The sequence below is a fragment of the Lithobates pipiens genome, unplaced genomic scaffold (genome assembly GCF_037356315.1).
Source record: "Lithobates pipiens isolate NorthernLeopardFrog02 unplaced genomic scaffold, aLitPip1_a1.2 Scaffold_8, whole genome shotgun sequence".
NCBI classification, from domain to species: Eukaryota; Metazoa; Chordata; class Amphibia; order Anura; family Ranidae; genus Lithobates; species Lithobates pipiens.
In genome coordinates, this window is record NW_027507903.1 from 471,643,665 (window position 1) to 471,663,209 (window position 19,545).

The window sequence follows — 19,545 nt, forward strand, 5'->3', positions numbered from 1 at the left end:
TATGATGGTGCGAATGTGAGACACAGCTTACAGTACAGTCACAGGGTGCCATAACTGTGTTAACTGGCAGAGCACCCCATTGTCCTGCGTACAGTGGCTGTTCATATTCTCAACTGTCAAAGAATCCTCTTTTTCCATGTAGTCCCTGTTCATAAAAGTTACTGGAAGAGCACCCAGTTGTCCTACATTAAATTGTTTTTGAATCCATATATACAAATCACTGCCGACCCCTCTATTATAGTTAGGCATAGCACACTGTATTAGTCTTGTAACTAACGATTTAGAGCGATCTTCAGGCTGGTCACGTGACTTGCGGCCACTGTACAGCATGGATACTGCAGGAGGGACAGAGATCTTCCTCTGACATCAGCTGGGAAGGTCACATGGCTGCTCAGTCCCTCTTGCATTAGCTCTGGAAACCGTCCGAGTATCACGTGACCACCCTAAATGTCGTGCTAAATTGGTATTTACAAGCCTCCTTTTTATTAAAGACTAATGCAGTGTGCTATGCCTAACTACAATTGAGGGGTTGCCAGTGACCATATAAAAAGAAATTAAAAATCAAATAGCAGTGGGGATGGGGGGGGGGGGGGGGCGGCAGAGACAGTTGACAGGCAGGGAGGAGGGGTTGGAGGGGGGGCAAGGCTGTGGATGACGAAGGGATGATCATGGTGCTTAGCAGCCCTGATCTTTTGTGGTCAGCGCAGAGAGGGAGATAAGGAAGTGGTAGGATCAGGCAGGTTGTTTTGTTTTTTGTTTGTTTTTTTTTACAGATTAAGAGGGGGGCAGATTGCACAGCACAAGCACTGTGCTGTTTAATCGGGTTTAAGGGACCCGGATCTCTATTTTCTTATTTTTTTGGGTGGTTAACAAACACTTTAACAGTAGTCTCATATTATTAATTGGCAGGACATCATCTCCCTTCTTCTATGCTGCACCGACTCTACCCCAACTACTCCCTTACCTCCACATTAGAGCTGCTGGTCACCCCCAATATTTAAATCTAATGTGATGAAATTCTCCACTGTTTGCCACACCTGCACGCAAAGCATCCATAGACTTGATAGAGGTGGTATATTTAGACCAGAGATCTTCTGTTATGTAAGTCTATGGGGACGTGAAGTGCAAGAGGTCATACATGTATTAGTACAATCCCCAGATATATCTTTAATTCTTTATTAAAGCACATCTATGGTCAAAATGTAAAATCGTATACATTACGATCTTGACGTTTGTAAACTTACTTTGTGAAGACCCACCACACATTTACTTTCTGTGACACGTATGTCCTGTATATAGGCACTGATGTGTCACACATTCTACAGAGCCTGCCTTCTGAACTAGAGGTGCTGAGAGCAGGAGTGTCACGAGTCAGAGCATTAGTTACTGTTTGCATGCAGCAAGGTACCATGGGATATGTAGTGCTTAGAAATTTAAAGTAAACCGCAGAGGAGTTGCTGCAAAGCATGCAGGGAATCTAAGTCGTAGAAAAATTGATGGCCAGTAGACTGGCAGAAGTCACAACATGAGAGGAGATTTTTCAAGTAAACTTATATAGGATTGTCAAAAATAACTTACTTGTATTGCTATTATTAAGCCGATGTTCTAAAATGAAAGTGTATGTTGTACCCATAGATTTGCTTTAGGCTGGGCTCACACCTATGCGAATTCGCATGACAGGAGATTGTGACTGGCTCTTTATAGAGCCGGTTCACATATCTCCATTGCAGCTGTGGAGCGGCTTGCACAGGACCCCTGCTGCGAGCCGCATCCATCGGAGGTGTGAACCCAGCCTAAAAGGGCAACTCCACAATCACAGTGAAAAAAATATAGCATATAAAATTGCGACACAAGCCATATTATGTAACATTTATTGAAAATTACCTTTCCTTTTCAATTTGCATCTCTGAAATTTTCTGTAAAATGCAATAGATGTCATGTCAGATGTGTAATTTTCTACCTGTGTGATTAGCTCCCTAATTTTCCCAGAAGTCTGCACTAAGCTACAGCTATTGGCTATCAGATTTTGGGCATCCTCGCTTTCTTTACATCAAACATTTCAGTTTTGGTGGGATACTCCCAAAGGGTTTATCATATCTAAAGGAATTCAGACTCTGCCACTTTCCTCTTTAGAACCCAGTGCAGCAGCTAATCACTAATGAAAAAATGATTGCTGTTCACCTTCACTTTGCACGTGCACACAAATGGCTTTTTCTTTAGAATAACAAAAGTTAGGAATCTGTTAAAATCCCTGCAATGTTCACAATGTAAACAAAGTTTGTTAAAATCCCTGCAATTTACATAGATCACCCAGAGGGGAATGTTTTTTTCTCAACAAAAGTTTAGCTAGATTTAAAATTTGTCAAAAATAATTTTGAAGCCATACTTGGTTGCAAATGTAATCTTTTATAATGAAATTTCCAGTTTGCATTGCGGATTGAAAGATTGTCTTTAAAAAAGCATTTTTACTACATTTCCCATATAAGAAATTTGTCATTCCAAAACTGAATTAAAATTGGAAACTGGCATAATGATCCGTGGTTTTCAATCAAGCACAGACCAAAATTGTAGACAAGAGTAAACTGTGTGTGTCCAAAGTTCCGAGCTAATAGATTGGTGAGTCAGATTGGATAAATAATTGATGAGAAATATATGAGAGTATCACTGGCAATGGTGAGGGAAATTCTTCACTTGCAGTGTCAAACATATTTCAGGCTTTGGGAGCTGGAAGAGAGCACAGGTAGGGCCATGGCAGGGATACATTGATAGGCCAGTGAAAAAGTGACACCAGGAAGCTGTAAAGCTGTGACATTGAATAGTGGTGTCACACCTCTTCCCTATGCAGTGTGGCAGAGCTGTGTGAATCACACGACTGGCTGAAAAGCACTGCAAGCATTTTGGTAGATAAAACCATTAAGATGTATTTTAGGAGAAGCCAGGCTGTGGCACCTCTCATGGCATACTTGGCGCGGTGCAGTGTTTTGAAGCTTCTCCCATCCTTGATATTGTGAGTTATTGCTCACCTGCTGGGCAACACATCAGGATTGTTACAATATACAGCAGGAAGTAAAAACCCCTCCATACATCAGTCTCCATGTACAGTCACTGAAGTCTTCATCTGGCACTGTGGGAGTTAATGTGACGATGTCATTAACATGTAGTGATAGTGTTCGATAAACACCTTCTGTGATGTGTTACAAAAAGCTGACACTGAACTGCACGTGGTGCTAATTAAAGTGAAGTAGTGGCAGCGTCACCTTGTGCCATCTGCATAGGTTGCGTCAGCATCGTGTCTTTGTTAACCCTTGAAAGGTCTGCAGAGATTACATAATTTCCGTGTCTACTGTAATCCTCAATGGTCCAGCCTCATTTCTGCTCTGTGACAAAGTGTATTAAAGTGGAAGTCCTAAAAAGAAACATTGGCATGTTTGTTCATAAACGATTTTTATGATATGTTTTTATACCAATCTTTTGAATAAATAAAATTGTTTTCTATACATTTTACTGTTGTACGTGCTGCCAAAGTCCACCACCAGGGGTTTTTCTTTTTAGGTTCCTTATTTGCTGTGGCACAACAAAACTGCACAGTAATGCCGATCTATACATATTTATAAAGTGGAAGTCCAGCCCAAACTTTGCTTTCCCTCTTTTAGATTGTGTTTGGAAGGTCAGGATTCCTGCCTTGATGTAATCCCTGACTGCCTGTCCTGGTGACAAAACAGGAAGGAGAAGGGGGATCATCATCGCAGTCAGAGGAGATTAGTTCTGACAACTGTTGCTGGGGAGTTTTCCCCTCATCTTCTAATCATTGATCAGACAAAAGGTCTGCTTCACCCTTACATAAAGTTTGATTTGAACCCCTGACAGTTTTATATACTCTGTGCCATGTCTGCTCTGTAATAACCCCTTGCGTATCAGAGCTGGGCCTCTTCTGGTGTGCTGCCTCACTTATTAATTATGATAATTACATTGTAAAGTTCATATGTTAATGGAGTGATTGTGTATTTTTTCAGGCGAATTCTGGGATGAAATTGTGGAAGAAGCGCTGGTTCGTCTTGTCGGACTTGTGTCTCTTTTATTACCGAGGTGAGTGCTGACATATCAACTTTTCAATGGTTCTGTATCTCCGAGGTTAGTGCAGACTTATCCGTCCTAGTATCTCTGAGGTGAGTGCGGACATGTCAGCTCTCACCCATCTTCTATCTCTGAGGTGAGTGTGGAGGTATCATTTCTCATCTGTCATGTGGTATAGAGGTGAGTGCGGACAAATTGCCTCTCTTCCTGTCTTGTAGTGCTGAGGTGACTGTGGACATATCTGCTTTCGTCCGTCTTAAATTTCTGAGATGAGTGCTGAGATATCAGCTCTCATCCATCTTGTATTTCTGAGGTGATTGCGGACATATCGGCTCTCATCCGTCTTGTACCTCTGAGATCTGTACAGATGTATAGTCTCTTATTTCTCCTGAATCTCTAAGGTGAGTGTAGACGTATAGGGTCTCATCTGTCTTGTAGCCTTGATGTAAGCATGTACATAGTATACATTTTGTAGTGCTGAGGTAAGTGCAGACATATTGACTTTCACCTGTCTTATAGTGCTGAGGTAAGTGTGGACCTATAGGTTTTCATCAGACTTGTATCTCTGAGGTGAGTGCAGACTTACCGGCTCTCGCCCATCTTATGGCGCTGAGGTGAGTGTGGATATATCGGCTTTCATTAGTCTTGTAGCGCAGAGATGAGTGCAGACGTATACGTTCTCGGCAGTCTTGTATCTCCAAGGTGAGTGCAGACATATTGGCTCATCCATTTTTATTCTCAGAGGTGAATGCGCACATATCGACTTTCATCTGTCTTGTATCTCTGAGGTGAATACGGGTGTAGCGACTTTCATCTGTCTTGTATCTCTGAGGTGAGCGCAGACATACCGGTTTTCATCCGTCTTGTAGTTCTGAGGTCTGTAACGGCAATATAAGTACTGAGCCCTGCACATATTTCTCAGTAGTACAGAGAGCAGTGGCTCTGTGAAATTACAAATTGGCAGAATTTCATGAATTGCTAACTGAGAAAGATCACATGTAAAGAATGTGTGTAAGGTGCAGAGGCGTTGAATGCTGAACAACCCCCATCAGTATTTTTCACTTTTATGAGCCTATTTAACATTTTCTTTTTCTTTATGCATCTTTGTTGAATCTTACCATTATTGTCCCACCTATGGCCAGACATAGACCCTGTGTTTCAGTGACAGATCAAAGTGTGATATTGAGGTGAACAGTCTCCTTCATTGTGCTGGATGGACACGTTTTGGCAACTCCAGCAAGTTAATGGAATAATAAAGGGATCATCCGATTAGCTTAGCCAATTACATTGTAAGTGGTTCACATAGATTGATTGGGAAGTTCAGAGAATTTTCTCTAAATTCACTTACATTTGCTCCAGTCACTTTATGTTCATTAGAGAAATTTAGTCTTGAAGAGTAGAGAAATGCAGCAAAAACAGCACCTTCGGAACCTTCCAATGGAAATAACTGATTATACCTGTAGTAAATTAACAGGGACTTTTTCAGTCAAAATGGGTCATAAAGTTGTGTTTTTTTTTTTTTTCTTAGTTTGTTTTTTTAATTGATGAAACTGTTGAAATCCATATTTACTATTGAAAATTGTTAATGTAAATAGGCAGTGTATAGGCAGGTACATTGGAATGATTCCTTCACATCGGGCAAGTACTCTGCCAGAAAATCCATCTGTTGTGTGTGTTGGCTATATAATCCTTGGTCCTCTTATTTTGTGTAGGGTTGTGTACTTATACCTGGTGGTCCCCAGTCCATTCTTTTCTGGGGTTATACCTGATGATCCCCTGTTCTGTGTGATTTATAACTGTGGCTTCCTGTTCTGTGCAGTTATACCTGGGAGTCTACCATTTAGTGCGGTTATTCCTGGGGGTCTTTCAGTCAGTGCAATAATACCAAGTGGTCTATTGTATTTTTTGGATGTACGTGGTGGACACTGGTCCCCCATTTTTGTGCCAATTATACCTGTCTCCCATTCTGTGCAGTTATGTCCAGTGGCTTCTGGTCCCCTTTTCTGTGCCATTATACTTGGTAAGAGATGCGAAGTTCTGCCACCTCTGGAATCGATACTTTGTATTCCACACACGTCCTCCATCGCTGACTCTGTATGTTTGCTGTAATTCAGCAGATTGCGTTCTGCTCACAGCAGGGTGGACACTGATCCTCTGCCGCACACAAGTGTTTATCATTACGCTGGCAGAGAGAGCGCTTTATGGCGGAGGGAGTTTATTTTTCTAAATTGTCCTGAGCTTTGTATTGCTAGCGGGGTGGGGGTCAGGTGACTTGGCGTGTAGAGAGTGGACACTCCGGAGCAGTAATTGAATGTCAGACTCTGTTATTGCCTCAGGTTATCGTGCTCCATCAGAGGCCGAAGTCCCTCTTGGCCTCTGCAAAGTAAATGTTGACAAAAAAATAACGGCATTTTCTCCTTCCAGTGGTTGCACTGCACAGGCTGCAATTGCTTTATGTCAGAAAATTGATTCTACATGTCAGGAAAGGAGAAATCTTGTCTGCAGCAGATTCTGATGATGTAGAAGTGAAGTAGCTTCTCTATATGACCTGTGTGCAGGACAAGTGGACTCTGCCACTTCACAGTGCCTTCAGTGTTTCTGCATTTGCAGCTACGGTAATTCTCTTACAGATATTTCATATACAGCCAGCTACTGAAACACTACAATTTGCTGACTTGCTATTATGATGTAAAGAGACTGTAATTTAGTTTCCTGTCATTCAAAAATTATACACAGCTGAATGGCTGAGAGGGATAAACACCTTGCGTACCTTCAGTTCATACTGCTCTGTGCCCATTTAGAGAGAGACAACTCTGAGTGCTCTGCAGGCACAGTGCCATGGAAGTTCCCTACATGAAAGCTGAATTGCAGAATGATAGAATGTTCGAGATAAATGCCATTACAGTCCCCTCTACCAAAACATTGATTTGACACTTATGCTCTCTACAGCCACCTCAGACTTTACTGGCACCATATTTTAACCCCTATTCACACATGACCATTTTCTTATGCCGGACTGCGCAGAATCCCATTCTTTATAATTGGCTATTCACACTTGTATGCTCAGTTGCTCTATGGCATACAGTCAGCAAAGTACATGTTTTTTTTTTGTTTTTTTAGCTTATTCAGGGGTTTTGTGATAACAGACTTCAATAGAAATGCTTGAAAACACATTCTATGCGCATTTTCATGTTTTTATGCTCTTATCACCTTTCCCAGCCCATCAAACTCCTATAGCTGGATACACATGCAAAAATGCTTCAAAACCACCAGGAATGCAATCTTCTTAAGTGCGAATTAATGCTTTGACTCCTTACGATCCTTTACAAAAGGTCAGAGAACAGTGCATAGAAAAGGGAAAGAAGAAATAAGTGTTCAAAAAATAAACCAAACCATTTAATCTGAAAAGACCGGTCTGATTAATACTTTTCCTTCATTGTACCCGAGTCAGACCCTAACCAGAGAAAAACTAGACTGCTAGCTGCTGAGGCCTGAAAGTCGCACAAGAAGTTGGGAATCAGGGCACTATAGTCTCCCTCTTATGGTTATTTGTGGTCTCATAGGTAACTTGTGTGTTTGGTGACCTATACAGATTGTTCTACACAGGTATGAAAATTATGCTAGAAACTCTACTGATGCATTCCTTTCTCCATCATGATATTATTCAGCTCCTATTCTCTATTTCAGTAACATATTTAATTCAGTCTTATCATTTGGCAGATGAGAAGGAAGAGGGCGTCCTGGGGAGTATTCTGCTTCCAAGTTTCAAGATATCTGTGGTTATCCCAGAGGACCATATAAACCGTTCATATGCCTTCAAGGTAAGAACACAGGCAGATCTCATCACAGATAAGCCATCTGACATTCCTCACATTATTAATCTCTGGTAATAAGACTTTTTAATTGGCTACTGCCTTTCATTCATGCCCATTGTTTTTCTTTTTCTGAAAATAAAGTTTATGGTTTCATGTTTTGTGTACCGACTATAAATTAGTTTCACCCCCCCAGGCGGCACACCCCAACATGCGAACGTACTACTTCTGCTCTGACACCAGCAAGGAGATGGAGCTGTGGATGAGGGCGATGATTGGGGCGGCACTTGTACACTCGGAGCCCGTCAAACGGTATAATGCTGAATTCTTTCCTAATGTGGTGGGGGGAGGGGGGAATTTTGAGTGCGGGCTGAATACCTTCTTGTGTTGTCCTGTGGTTTAACGCATCATTGTAATGCATATTCACTGCAGGACATCTAAGAAACAATTATTTTAATGGGGTATGTCCACATTAGCAAGCTTTAAAAATCACCGCTGTTGCAATATGAGCAATATGTATCGGGAAGCTCCAGAGGAATAAACCAAAGCGCACAAAAATGCAGTGTCATGCAGCTTTGTGAGTTTTTGACACACTTTAATGCATCTTTTAACACTACGGGAATGCCTGCCAGACAGGAAATGCAAAACAGGTTTTTTTTTTGTGTTATGGAAAGAGAAGAACATGCTAAAAGAATGTATTAAACGCACTTAAAAAAACAACTGAACCTTTTGTGTCAATTGTATATATATATTCTTGGTGCATTACAAAAAAAGGGTGTGCAAAGCCTTAGTTTGTTTTCTTTAGAAAGGATTGAAAAGCCTGTCCCATTCCAGGATGCTACAGAGGAGGACACTTTGATCTATGGGGAGCAGAGGTCTCTCATGCTCCCTTACAAGTCAGACCTAAGGGGACAGGCTTTTCTATGCAGGCTGTGGAAGCTTTCTATGGTAAGCAAACTAGGACGTTTTGCATGAGCTTTAGAGGGTGTATGAGTGCTTTTTGCTGCAGATGTGCTCATTACCGCAGGACATGTCGCCGTGATCGGAACTCAAAGCTGCAATTTTCCTCCTGCAGTCTTCTGGTAAATTATACACATAGTCAGGACATTCTGCTTGTTGGAGTACTGGCCACATTTGAAGAGTCAGCAGATATATTCCATGAAAGATCACACAGTGTGACCACAAGAATCTTTTACAGATCTATGGCAAATGCAGAAATGGTAGTTGAGGTTTGTAGTCTATCTTTAGCTTTGTACATGAGGGAAATAACGAGTAAAAATTCTGAAACATGATGCTTTTTGTAAATATGCATAATCCTATAACCGCTTGAGCTCTGGAAGATTTTACCCCCTTCATGACCAGGCCAATTTTGCTATTTAGCATTGCGCTACTTTATCTGGTAATTGCCTTGTCATGCATTCATAATTATTGGCTAAAATGTATTCTGCTACATGTCTGATTAAAAAAAAGTGTATATTAAAAGGTTGGCATGAAATTTATAGCATCTACAATCTATGGTGTATATATACTCTAATTATATAATGGCGATGAGCAGTGAATTATGGTGGGGGGGGGGGGAGGGGTGCTGCTGAGGAATTGAACTGACTGACTGCCACTGACGCTAATACAGTAATCAGTGCTCATTCCATACACGGTCACTGTACTAATGACACTGGCTGTGAAGGGGTTATCTAGGGTTATTAAGGTGTTAAATGTGTGCCTAACGTGTAATGTGTGCTGATTTTTTACTACATATCTCTTTCTTATCTTTGCTTTGCAGAGATGAGAAACAGAGATTGCTCCCTCTGTACAGACAAATCAACACAGGGCTCTGGGCTTTGATTGCACACAGCTAATCAGCAGGTCCTGGCCTTGAATCATTGGCTGGGACTTGCTGACAGCCTCATGCTATGTACAATCACAGTGGGGGGGTAGGTACGCGTATGTGTGCCCTAGACTTAGAAGCAGGCAGTGACATATGCCCTCTGTCAGACAAACTTTGCCGGCAGGTGGTTTGCAAGTGAAAAATCAGCACATTTACGCTGGCCCACTTGAATATAGTTAATTTTGGAAGTGCCACCTGCAGGACACAGAACAAGGAGTTAGGGTAAGCAACTGGAGACTTTGAGGTTAGCACTATTGTCTGCAGAATTTATAAAGGAGATTCAGGGTAAGAAGTGTCAGCAAAATCAGTGTGTCCTTCAGGACACAAAAGAGAGTAAGGGTAGGCAGTGTTGTCTGCAAGACACAGAAGTGAGAGGGTAAACCATGTCTCCTGCAGTACACCGAACTTACATATTGGTAAGCAAGGTTGCCTGCAGGACACAATGCAGAGGCAGGGTAAGCAGTGTGGCCTGCAGGTCACAGAACAGAGAATTGAGGCATGCATGGTGTCTGCAGGGCATAGAATGGATAGTCAAGGTAAACAGTGTTGCCCACAGAACAAAGAATTCTGGTAAGCTACATCACCTGCAGGACATGAGTGTCAGGGTAAACTGTGTATTGCCTGAATTGCACAGAATGGCGTAATAGAGTAAGCAGGGTAGGAAGTGTCACTTGAAGGACACAGAATGCAGATTCAGAAAAAGCAATGTTATCTGCAGGACACAGAATGGAGAATTATTGGAAGGAAAGTAGCCTGCAGGACACAATACGGAAAGTCAGGGTAAACAGTGTTACCTACAGGACATGGAAGAGAGAGCCAGCGTTGGCAGTGCTGCCTGCAGGACACAGAATGAAAAAATAGGGTTAGCAGCGTCGCCTGCAGGGCACAAAATTAATTAAAGCAAAATCTTTGTTTGGGGGAGTCTGTTTACAAAGATCATTACTGCATCATTTACTAGTTTAAAATGGTTGTGAAGCCCTATATATGCTGAGAATTTTCATTATTTAATTTTGGCAAACAAGACAACAGTTCTTGCACGTTTTATGCATTCTCATTATCTTCTCAAGAGTTTCAGCAGTACGACAGTGAGCGCTCTTCCTTTATATTGGCAACAAATAGGCCAGACCTAGATTGCGCAAACTGCATTGGAGCTGTGCTGATCGTAGCTTGTAGCTTGAGTTACAACATAGAAAGTGGGGATGCACCGATACCATTTTTTTTTTTTTTTTTTTTTCAATGAGTACCAGTACCTACTGCAACTATTTTGTTTTAACTTCAGCTGTCCGCAATGGTACAAAGCCATTGAAAAGTTATTTACAAATTAAATAAATAGATTTTTAATTTTTTTTTATTTTGCGCTTTTCCAATGTGAAATGTGTAAATATATGTTAATATATATGTGTAAAATTATTCGCTAACAAAGCAAACAAAAACATTTTTTTAAATTGTTTATCGTTTATAAAATAGACATGAACAAAATAAATCAGGAAAATAATAATTAAATGGAGGAGATTAAGGAGTTAATTAAGGCTGATTAGAGTAAATTGAGGGTTATTAAGGGGTTAAACACAGGAACATTTGTTCATCCTTTTGATCTGCAGATGAAGAAACAGAAATATACAAAAATAAACTATGTTTCTTTTTATTTTAGTGGTTCAGGGCTGACCAATGTTGGTAATAAACATTGCCGGCTGCTTTTTTTTTTTTTTGTTTTGTTTGTTTGTTGACAGCTCCAATTGCCGTACTTCTTTAACACTGGGGTGACCCACTGACCACTCAAAGAGCTAAGCCTGAAAGTATCGGTTTCAGGTATTGGTGCATTTGCACGAGTACCAATACTTGTGCAAATACTCAGGATTGGCAGCAATCAATGATGAAAGTGAGGGGTAACAAAAAAGTGGAAAGTGACAGATCAATGGAAAAAGGGGAAAGTTCCTTCTTGGCTTTCTTTCATAGTAAAAATTGATTATGCCTATTTTTGGGGTGCTGTATGTCATCAGCAAATCTTAATGAATAATCAGGAAAGAGAGAGCCTTCAATACTTGCCAATGTTATCTGTACGCTATATTTGGCTGTTTTTCGTATGTATTGAAATATGGTGAAAATGAAGAAACAGATTGCCCAGAGCAGATTTATAATTGGGATAAAACTGTAAAATATCTGTATTACCCTGGCGAGAACATCAAAAACTGCATTCTGACCTTTATCTACTGCGTGTTGGGGAAAGATGTTCGTCTTGCGGTCAGGGAATATATCTGCAAATTGTAGTGGGGGTGGAGAAAGTATTATTGTTATGAAATTAAATTGTTATATTAGAAGATGCAGTAGTTGATTATCTTGTCTTCACCTCTTTTGTTTAGGGAGAATGCAGCAAAACAAGAGCACATGGCCACCCAGGAAATAAACCACGTGGCCAATCACAGGCTGTTAATTCGGCCCGAGGCTAATAATAACCAGCGAAATAAAGAAATTACTAGCAAAGTGGAGGAGAAAACTACTTGGGAGGCAGAGAAATATGGCTTCCAGAAAGATGGACAAGATCGACCTCTAACTAAAATCAACAGTGTGAAAATTCAGTCCTGTATTTCTGACTATGACATTCTGGCAACAAGCACAGGGCACTACAAGAGTGTTTACATAAATGGACCTGACAACAGAGTCCTAGACAGTCAAGGCCATATCACGGAGACCGATTCCCACGTGAACCACAGACCATACTTGTCGCATGGGGAGCCCGAAAAGATAATCCAGAGGACCAGCTCCATGCAACAGCTGGAACAATGGATCCGGACCCAAAGAGAGAGAGGCCCTGAGGATGACGCCAGTGGGTGAGAGACTTATAGCATTGTATTTACATGTCACTACCTTAAACAAAAACCCCTCCTTACAGTACAGTAGGCAGAACATTTCTCAGTTATGTAAGGCACTTAGTGAGCTGAGGGTGGAGTTTGCGGGATGGAGGGGAGGGTTTGAGGTCACCAGAAGGCAGGGCAACAGCACTACACTGATCTTCCCATTAAAGAGCTGTGTGTGTGTGGGGGGTGGGGGGGGGGGGGGTGGTTGACAGGTACACCAGGCATTTCACACAAAAGAAGCAAAACAACAGGGATACATTTTCATACACATGCATAGTACAACAGACCCGTTTCAGAAATATGAAATGTTGGCATAACATACACTTTAAACTCCGGTCTGATTATCTTCTGCCATCAGAAAATTGTCCTGTCGGTGCAGTCTTGATTAAGACCTTATTCCATGATTGTACATTTTGTGTTTATTTAGAGTCCTGTCATATCAAACATTGCCCAGAAATATGCCGAGTTATCGGGCTCAGGTTGTTCCACGCTATCCAGAAGGCTATAAGACATTGCCACGCAATCTGAAGACGCGTCCAGACAGTGTGTGTAGCACAGCCGGGATGGGATATGACCGAACAATGGTTCCTGGAAGCGCCACAGGAGATGAGAAGCGGAGGTCCATCCGAGATGATACAATGTGGCAACTGTACGAATGGCAGCAAAGACAATTTTACAATAAGCAGACAACTCTAAGGAGGCACTCTTCCCTGACCAGCCCGAAAACCATGGTTCATATCTCCGACCAGGCCCTGCACTCCATTCCCCTGTCCCCGTCTCATGGCTCCATCTCTGGTTATCACACATATTCTCCACACCGGGCCTACAGATCAGAGGTATCTTCACCAGTTCAGCGTGGAGATTTGACAATGGACCGCAGACCCAAAGCTCAAACCAGCAAGGTAATCATTTTATACTACTCTTCCTCATATAATTATATGTATAATAGGTTGCCCCCATAGTGCAATCCTATCAAGTTTAGTTAAGTGATAAGAGACTGTTTCTAGTATTTAGGAAATTTGGTATGTTTAAAACAATTTTTTCCATTATTATGTCTTTTATTTGGAGAGCACAAATGGGACTATAACATTCTGAAAAAAGCAATATGTGACAGAACAGGAAAAAGTAAAAAAGATCTTCTTAATTGTACAATACAGGACAGGTCACAGGACTTTGTATTCATAGACCATGGATTATATGTTGCTACCTTCAGGTAATTGAACACTGGCAAAAAACTTTTGCCGCCCCCAGAACAAACCAACATAACTCTGCCCAACATCTGACTACCAATTGCCTTGCGCTAACTAGCAGTTTCCTGATTGACTACCCTTGGTATATACCTCGGGGACTGTACCTGGGCCCTATTATGTGGCGCTGGGTTTTAATGTCTGCTTCGGTCACTGGGTCCTGCAACAGCCACACACATTTTGCACAAAGTGTAAGGTGTAAAGTTATCTGCAAGATGCTGTACATGTCTAGGGCTGAGGTCTGAGGTTTGTAGACCCTGATGACCTCTTTGTTGGTATTTGTACCATAACAGGTGAAGCCTGGACCTGGACTTTTAAAGGCTAAATTCACCTTTGGAACATGTTACATGTTCTACCTGTTTTAAGGCAGCCTCTCCCCTCACTTCACCCCTCACTGTGACAGTAAACGGGGGCTCTTCTCCCACACCCGCAGTCAGAATTTGAAAACGGCTCAACAGTGAAGAGCTCCGCCCACATGGCCGCATCATTCATTCACATTTTCCTGTGAATGAATGAATGCATACAAGTTCCGCCAGCGATTGTGGCTGATGGCTTGTAGTTCTCAATGAACTGTGAGGGTGCTGGTTTGTGTCCTCATAATCCATTGATTTTCCTGCTCTCGGGTAACTGCCTGCCCATTTGATTTATGGGCAGACAGCTATCTTGAGAGTCTGCAGGAGCTTGAGATTGCACCTGCGTTTTGCAGATCTTGGTTGCAATGCTCTACAGGCTCCTTAGATTAAAAAAATAAACATTAAATGCACTTTTTCTTTTTTACCTGCAAAAAAAAATCTGCATTTATTTTTTTTTATTTTTTTCAAAGGGTGAACTTATTCTTTAATAGGCCAGTGTTGTGGCTAAGGGGAGGCATATTTTAACATTGGTTCCTGGCTTATATTAACACTATTCACAAGGCAAAGCATAATAAGCAGGTTAGTGGGCAGAGTATTCACTTTATTGTGGTACTCTCTGCCATTTTGAGTGGTTTTAACACTTTTCAGCATGAGAAATTTTATATTTGGTGGGTTGGAGAGAGGTGTCACACCTCCCAGATGTTTTTCTACAAGCCGGTTCACCATGGACGCATGCAGTACATTGCTACATTCTAGCTACAATCTTCTACCGAGACATGGCCACTCCACTTCACCAATGCTAGGTTTACAACGACTCCTTTCTGGACACAAAAAATCTCATCTATTCCGCAATCTTAAACCATAAGTACCCCACTGGGAATCTCCAGCCTAGCAATGGCAGATCACAGATGCAAGGGAGCTGGGACAGAAAGCCCCAATTGCATGTTGATGGCTTGCAGAAAACGGAGTACTGCTCAAGGTCATAGCTGCTTCTGGCCCTGAAGCAATGTACCATTATTACACCGCTCCCCTCATCTGCCTCTCAGACACAAGCCATACAGCATGTCTGACAAAAGCAGATTTCTCTGCCCCTATGTCTGAATTCTTTGAAAGACTCTAGGCAGTTAGGCTTTGGTTTACAGAGCACCAAAAGACTATGCATCCTCTTTCCCTGTTAACCTGTTCATAAATGAGAGCCAGAACCCCCTTTACTTGAAAATATGGAGGAAGGTATGAAAGACATTGATTTTTGTAGCAGAGGCAGCTATTCCTCTGTAGCTGGTGGGGTACAAGCGTATGGCTTTGTGCCAAATGCTTTCCACTGTAGAAACACGAATTGATGCAGTGCTCACTAGTCTGAGCACCTTATTCTCCACAGTTAAAACAGATACCTAGGGGGGTCGGTACTAAGAGATTGGCTAAAAGTCTAAAAAGACTTCTTCTCTTTCATTCATTGATGGACACAGCTCCAGTAATCTTGACTGTAGGTTAATACGCCACCTTCAGGAGAGGACTAGGCAGAACATGTAATACATGTGAAAAAAACTGAACTTTACAGTTTTGCCCAGGGGGCGGTCCCTCTGGTAATAACCCCTCAGCCTGCTTCCTGCAGCTCAGTTTTTTTCTGCCTAGTGAAGGAGAAGGACCTAGGCTCCCTGCGGGACCATCGGTCCTGGGATTTTTTGCTGAATGTTTGCCTTTTGCACAAGATTTTAAGATCCTGTGATCTGCTATAAACAGCTGGCTGGGTGACAGGCTGGATAATCTAGATCATTGTAGTCTCTGCAGCCTGGCCATCGAACATGTGCACACCCTAGCTATGCGCTGGGTCGGCCACGACATGCCCCTAAGGCTCCAGGGGCAGCCGATGAGCGCAACAATCCAGGGCACATATATGACGGACTACAGATGTCAGTGTGCCGTGGCCAAAAGCCACCCTGTACTGCTTGGGAGTGGGTCTGCGATGGGATGTCCCCAGCTTGTCCGGATGGTAAGTACGGCTCTTCCTGCCTCGGCGCGATTGAGCACCTGGGCATTCCCTGGGAGGTTGATTAGGGGGTCTCTCTCTTCTCTCCCTGTCCCTATTCCCCCCCGTTGGGGATGCTGCGTGATGGGCTGCTGAGCGGTGTGTGTACCTGTAGCCAGGGGTCCCCTTGGGGGCTCTCACCTTAGATTGGGGGCTGCGCTGGGTGTCTGGGGTCTCCCCGCTGGGTGCCTGGAGGTCTGCATGTGCTGATCTCCATAGCGCTGTTCTGCCGCCATTTTCTCTGTCCTTTCACTGTGTACAATTGTTTGTCAGACATTTTTGGTGTGCCTTAGTGGAAAGCATGGTCAGGGGCGGTGGTCATGGTCACGGAGAGGTCTGTCTCTTCCGGCATTGACAGCGGGGAATGTTGCCGGCGGGGGCATTGCTTCAGTATATTCGCACCATAAGATGCTGAGACATTTTCCCCCATATTTCTGGGGGGGAAAAGTGCATCTTATGGTGCGGAAAATACGCTATAATGTTTGGGGGTCCTAAATAATAATCTAGCAGAAAATACAGATTTTTACTTGTAAACAACAAGTGTCAGAAAAAGGCTTCATCTTTAGGCCGGGTTCACACCACAGCGATGCGGGAACGCCGCGAATCCGCTGCGTTTTCCCGCATCGCACACCTCCCGCCGGCAGTTCACACTGCTATATGCGGATGGCTGGGAGTGTCAATGATATGTTAATGACACCCCCAGATCCGTCCGCATATCGCAGTGCGATCTGCAGACTCGCACAGGAATCGGATCGCATGGTGTGAACCCCCATGCGATCCGATTCTGTTGCGGACCAAAAAAAGGGTCCCGTGCGAGTTTGCTGCGGGAGCGATGCGAATTCAGCCATACTATCTGTATGGCTGAACTCGCATCGCTACGGAGATCGGATGTGATTTGCACTGCAGTGCGGGTGCGAATCGCATCCGGATCTCCCCCCGCAGCAGTGTGAACCCAGCCTAAAAGTGCAACTTCAGTCATTTTTTTCATCTTTCCATCTATTAAATCACTCAGCCCTTATTGTTTTAACTTTGCATAGTAAAACTTTTTTGTGTCAGTCCCTGTTTCCTGGAGGAGGACGACTGTCATTGGCCATTGCTAAAGCCAATCAGTCCTGCTAGCCCCACCCACCATCTGGAGGAAGATGACTCACTTGGTTGCCACTACCAATCTCAGAAAGAAGAGATTTCACTATGATTGAGAAAACCATAATCAGGTGACAGTTTGTGGAATTACTGTTGAGCTTCTGGGAACTTTGAAATTATTCCTGAACCTTTGCGTTACTACTGCACCCCGTCACTCTGCATCCCTTTAAGCCACAGACAGTATTCAGCGCAAATGAAAATGACACCCAACTTTTGGTGCTGCGCAAGCTGCAGGGGCCCAACTTATGATCCTGCACACAGGCCTGCTGCTTTCTGAAAATACTCCTGACCTGAGCTCATCATTGCACATCCATTTCAAATTCTTGTATGTGATATCACATACAAGCACACGTGGGCTGGATGTGAGAAGTGGATCAGCAGGATGAGTGTGCCAGGGCTGGTAGACCCTCATCTCTGCTTCCTTTCACCACTCTGCAGATCATAGATAAGAGGGTACAGCGGTGGAGTAAATGAGCAGGAGGGGTTCAGAGGTGGGACACAGAAGAGCAGAAACAACCACAACATACAGGGATATACAATGTAATACTGACATATAATCACACACATAGGTTGGGCTTGTGTCTTTGTTCAACCTCACATATGTAACTATATAAGGAGGGTACAGCAGTGGGGCAGATGTGCAGGGAGGTACAGAGATGGAAGAGATGAGAAGGGGGTTCAACAGTGGGACAAAAGAGCAGGGGGGTTCGGTATTGGGGCAGATGAGCAGGGGGGGTTCAGTGTTGTGGCAGATGAGCAGGGGGGTTCAGTGTTGTGGCAGATGAGCAGGGGGTTCAGTGTTGTGGCAGATGAGCAGGGGGTTTCAGTGTTGGGGCAGATGGGCAGGGGGGGGGTTCAGTGGATGGGACAAAAAAGCAGTGAAGTAAAGCAGTGGGGCAGATGTGAAAGGAGGTTTATTGGTGGGACAGATGAGCAGGGGAACAGTGGTGTGGCAGAACGGGGGGGGGGGGGGTACAGAGGTGAGACAGATGTGCAGGAGGTACTTTGGTGGGGCAGATGAGAAAGGTTACAGTGGTGGTGCAGATGGATTCAGTGTTGGGACCAGATGGGAGTGTGATTCAGTAGTGAGACAGAAGAGCATGGGGAAACAACTGTGGAGCAGATGTGCAGGAGGTACAGTGGTGGGTCAGAAGAACAAGGGGTTACAGTGGTGGGTCAGAAGAACAAGGGGTTACAGTGGTGGGTCAGAAGAACAAGGGGTTACAGTGGTGGGTCAAAAGAACAAGGGGTTACAGTGGTGGGTCAAAAGAACAAGGGGTTACAGTGGTGGGTCAAAAGAACAAGGGGTTACAGTGGTGGGACAGAAGAACAAGGGGTTACAGTGGTGGGACAGAAGAACAAGGGGTTACAGTGGTGGGACAGAAGAACAAGGGGTTACAGTGGTGGGACAGAAGAACAAGGGGTTACAGTGGTGGGACAGAAGAACAAACAAGGGGTTACAGTGGTGGGACAGAAGAACAAACAAGGGGTTACAGTGGTGGGACAGAAGAACAAACAAGGGGTTACAGTGGTGGGACAGAAGAACAAACAAGGGGTTACAGTGGTGGGACAGAAGAACAAACAAGGGGTTACAGTGGTGGGACAGAAGAACAAACAAGGGGTTACAGTGGTGGGACAGAAGAACAAACAAGGGGTTACAGTGGTGGGACAGAAGAACAAACAAGGGGTTTCAGTGGTGGGACAGAAGAACAAACAAGGGGTTACAGTGGTGGGACAGAAGAACAAACAAGGGGTTACAGTGGTGGGACAGAAGAACAAACAAGGGGTTACAGTGGTGGGACAGAAGAACAAACAAGGGGTTACAGTGGTGGGACAGAAGAACAAACAAGGGGTTACAGTGGTGGGACAGAAGAACAAACAAGGGGTTACAGTGGTGGGACAGAAGAACAAACAAGGGGTTACAGTGGTGGGACAGAAGAACAAACAAGGGGTTACAGTGGTGGGACAGAAGAACAAACAAGGGGTTACAGTGGTGGGACAGAAGAACAAACAAGGGGTTACAGTGGTGGGACAGAAGAACAAACAAGGGGTTACAGTGGTGGGACAGAAGAACAAACAAGGGGTTACAGTGGTGGGACAGAAGAACAAACAAGGGGTTACAGTGGTGGGACAGAAGAACAAGGGGTTAC

The 19,545-nt window shown here is 43.5% G+C and overlaps 1 protein-coding gene across 15 annotated transcripts in view; it reads left to right on the forward strand.

Moving 5' to 3' along the window:
• PLEKHA5 (pleckstrin homology domain containing A5) overlaps positions 1-19,545 on the forward strand; it is a 261,676-nt gene that overhangs the window by 143,597 nt on the left and 98,534 nt on the right. For all 15 annotated transcript variants that reach the window (XM_077468643.1, XM_077468647.1, XM_077468649.1 and 12 more), the window contains 5 exons: positions 4,014-4,086; positions 7,795-7,895; positions 8,083-8,198; positions 12,132-12,599; positions 13,054-13,528. In XM_077468643.1, the coding sequence (XP_077324769.1) occupies positions 4,014-4,086; positions 7,795-7,895; positions 8,083-8,198; positions 12,132-12,599; positions 13,054-13,528 (1,233 nt within the window). The remainder of the gene's footprint in view (positions 1-4,013; positions 4,087-7,794; positions 7,896-8,082; positions 8,199-12,131; positions 12,600-13,053; positions 13,529-19,545) is intronic.